The 2357-nt window shown below is 39.2% G+C and overlaps 1 protein-coding gene across 1 annotated transcript; it reads left to right on the forward strand.

Moving 5' to 3' along the window:
- Positions 1-366: 366 nt before the first annotated feature.
- Positions 367-1320, forward strand: LOC146351304 (G-protein coupled receptor 35-like). The gene has a single exon (XM_084845679.1). The coding sequence runs from the start codon at positions 367-369 to the stop codon at positions 1318-1320; it is 954 nt and encodes a 317-aa protein (XP_084701805.1).
- Positions 1321-2357: the final 1037 nt, after the last annotated feature.

The following is a 2357-nucleotide window of genomic DNA, read 5'->3' on the forward strand; positions in this document are numbered from 1 at the left end:
AACTTGACCAACTGGACAAAGTTGCATGGGGATATGGAAGGAGCTCATATACCTGACATTCTTGGGGGTGGCTGTTCATCATATACATCAAAGGAGATAAGTGTGGAAACAGGGTTCTGTTAAGCTCTATTGGGATCTCTCTACACATGGGTGCCACATTCACGTGAGGAAGGATTGTGCCCTGTATGTTTTCCTTTGAAAGAATCATTTATTGGAGTCTTTCACTGTACTACTTTGGGGCAGGAAATTTAGGAAATGGAGAAGCATAATCACGTGGTATGGTTAGAATGAATAATCATGCTTTAATTATCAGTATGTTCATTTTTACTCATTGATTCAAAATTCTCTTTACAGCAACGTATGAGCATGGAGAACTGCAGTGAAATTATCGGGATTGATAAGAACATAGTCACTTCTGAAATCATTCTTTACAGCCTGGTCACCTTCTTTGGAATCATATTTAACACAGTCGCCTTATGGGTGTTCTGCTTCAGATTGAACAAATGGACAGAGACTAGAGTTTACATGATCAGCTTAGCCATGGCAGACTACATGCTGGTCTTTACCTTACCATTCATAACATATTTTCACTATCAAAACTGGCCCCCTGATGCATTTTGCGTAGTTATATTTGCAGTCCATTGTATGAACATGCCAATGAGCATCAGTAACATCACCTTAATAGCAGTAGACCGGTACATAGCAATCAAACATCCTCTGAAAGCCAAAGTAATAAGGTCTCCACGGAAGGCAGCCATTATCTGTTTATTTTTTTGGCTCTGTTGTTTACTTTATATGACCACATTTGTTGTCCCTTTTGAAAAAGAAAAAGCAACAGAAAAAGAAAGGCTTTGTTTTTATAAAACCTCTGTTGAGTATTCACCTCATATCCCAATCAGATTTATCATTTTCTTTTTCTTACCGCTGGTAATTTTGTTGTTTTGTTCCATACAAATCATCCAATGCCTCAAGAAGAAACAGAATGCTAGTCTACAGGAGGAAAAGTTGACCCAGAAAGCAATCTGTGTGGTCTCAGTGAACATGGGCACCTTCATCCTATGCTTTCTGCCTTTCCACATAAGCCTGCTGGCTCAATATGCACTGGATAGTGTTGAAAATGATTGCGAGTTGCGCCAAACCCTCATCAAAACCACACATGCAACTTCATTCATGATCAATCTAAACTGCTGCTTGGATGCCATGTGCTATTATTTGGTTTCTAAGGAGTTCCAGGAAGCTGCATCTCTCTTGCCTCCCTTTAAGTCAATGCAATCTATGTCCAACTTAACTCAAGTTTCACAACAGCTAGAACGACACTAGTGCTTTTTATTGGTAGTGAAGTGCACTGATAATCGTTGGGGCACATTATGTATTCCAAATGCCGCTTTTGTAGAGTTATTTCCTGCTTTTTATTCCATGTTATCCCAAATACCCCAACAGATGTCACTGTGTGTGACCCGAGGTATAAATGCGCAACAGGGATATCATATCAGCATGATGAGATCATATCGATATGACACAAGGTGTAGATCTGGCCAACATCAAAGTTCAACACCTGAAATGATTTCATTTTAAGATACCTGCAGTGTCATCTTTGGAGCACTATGTCCAGTCAAGGCCAATTGGAACCTCATCTTCAGAGCATTATGCAAAATGAAGAGTCGCAAACAATAAAGAAACCAGAAGTCATATACAATTTAATGTATATTTTTTAACCTGATAACACTCCCCTGAGTTGTCACTGACGTAAGGAGATCATATGCTGACGTAACATCTGTTTCTGAAAGTCAAATATCTCCGTAGCTGAGGTGGCATTTTTGCTGTTAACGTTCCTTTCTTATATAAAAAATCTAATTGTTGCTGAGAAAGAAGTTAAGCTTTCTTCTGTCAGCAAAAAGAACCAGTTAGTTTCTCATTCTGTAACAATCATAATTCAGAAAAAAATGACTTTGCTCCAACTTACAAATTGCAATGTACATATTCATTATTTAGTGTACTATTTAGTGATGTGCATATCATTTGCATGATCTACATCATGTTTTCCTGCTAATATTAGCAGCTAATATAAGATATTGTTGGGAAGCGAACTTTTTCCAAACAATAGCAAGTACAGAACAGCAATTTAACCTCTACTACCAGACCAGACCTAGCAACTGCTGTAGGAATCCTACGCAGAAAAAACAGCTCACCTGCTGAAAAAGACTGGGGGGCTGTCTTCACAAGCAAGTTAGTGTGAAGCCAGAGCAGTCTGAATTCCTGCACGAAAGATGACATTGTCACCAATCCGCTGCCAACCAGTCGCTTCCTTCGTAGCAGCAGCAGAAGCATGCACAGAATTAATGTGGCTGAAACAGCTG

The sequence above is a fragment of the Heloderma suspectum genome, chromosome 3 (assembly GCF_057233095.1).
Source record: "Heloderma suspectum isolate Gila_16-S chromosome 3, 16-S_ref, whole genome shotgun sequence".
In the NCBI taxonomy this organism is placed as follows: Eukaryota; Metazoa; Chordata; class Lepidosauria; order Squamata; family Helodermatidae; genus Heloderma; species Heloderma suspectum.

What these genes read in the sequence shown, in the direction of transcription:
- LOC146351304 (XM_084845679.1), top strand. Translation starts at nt 367, where the DNA reads ATGGAGAACTGCAGTGAAATTATCGGGATTGATAAGAACATAGTCACT.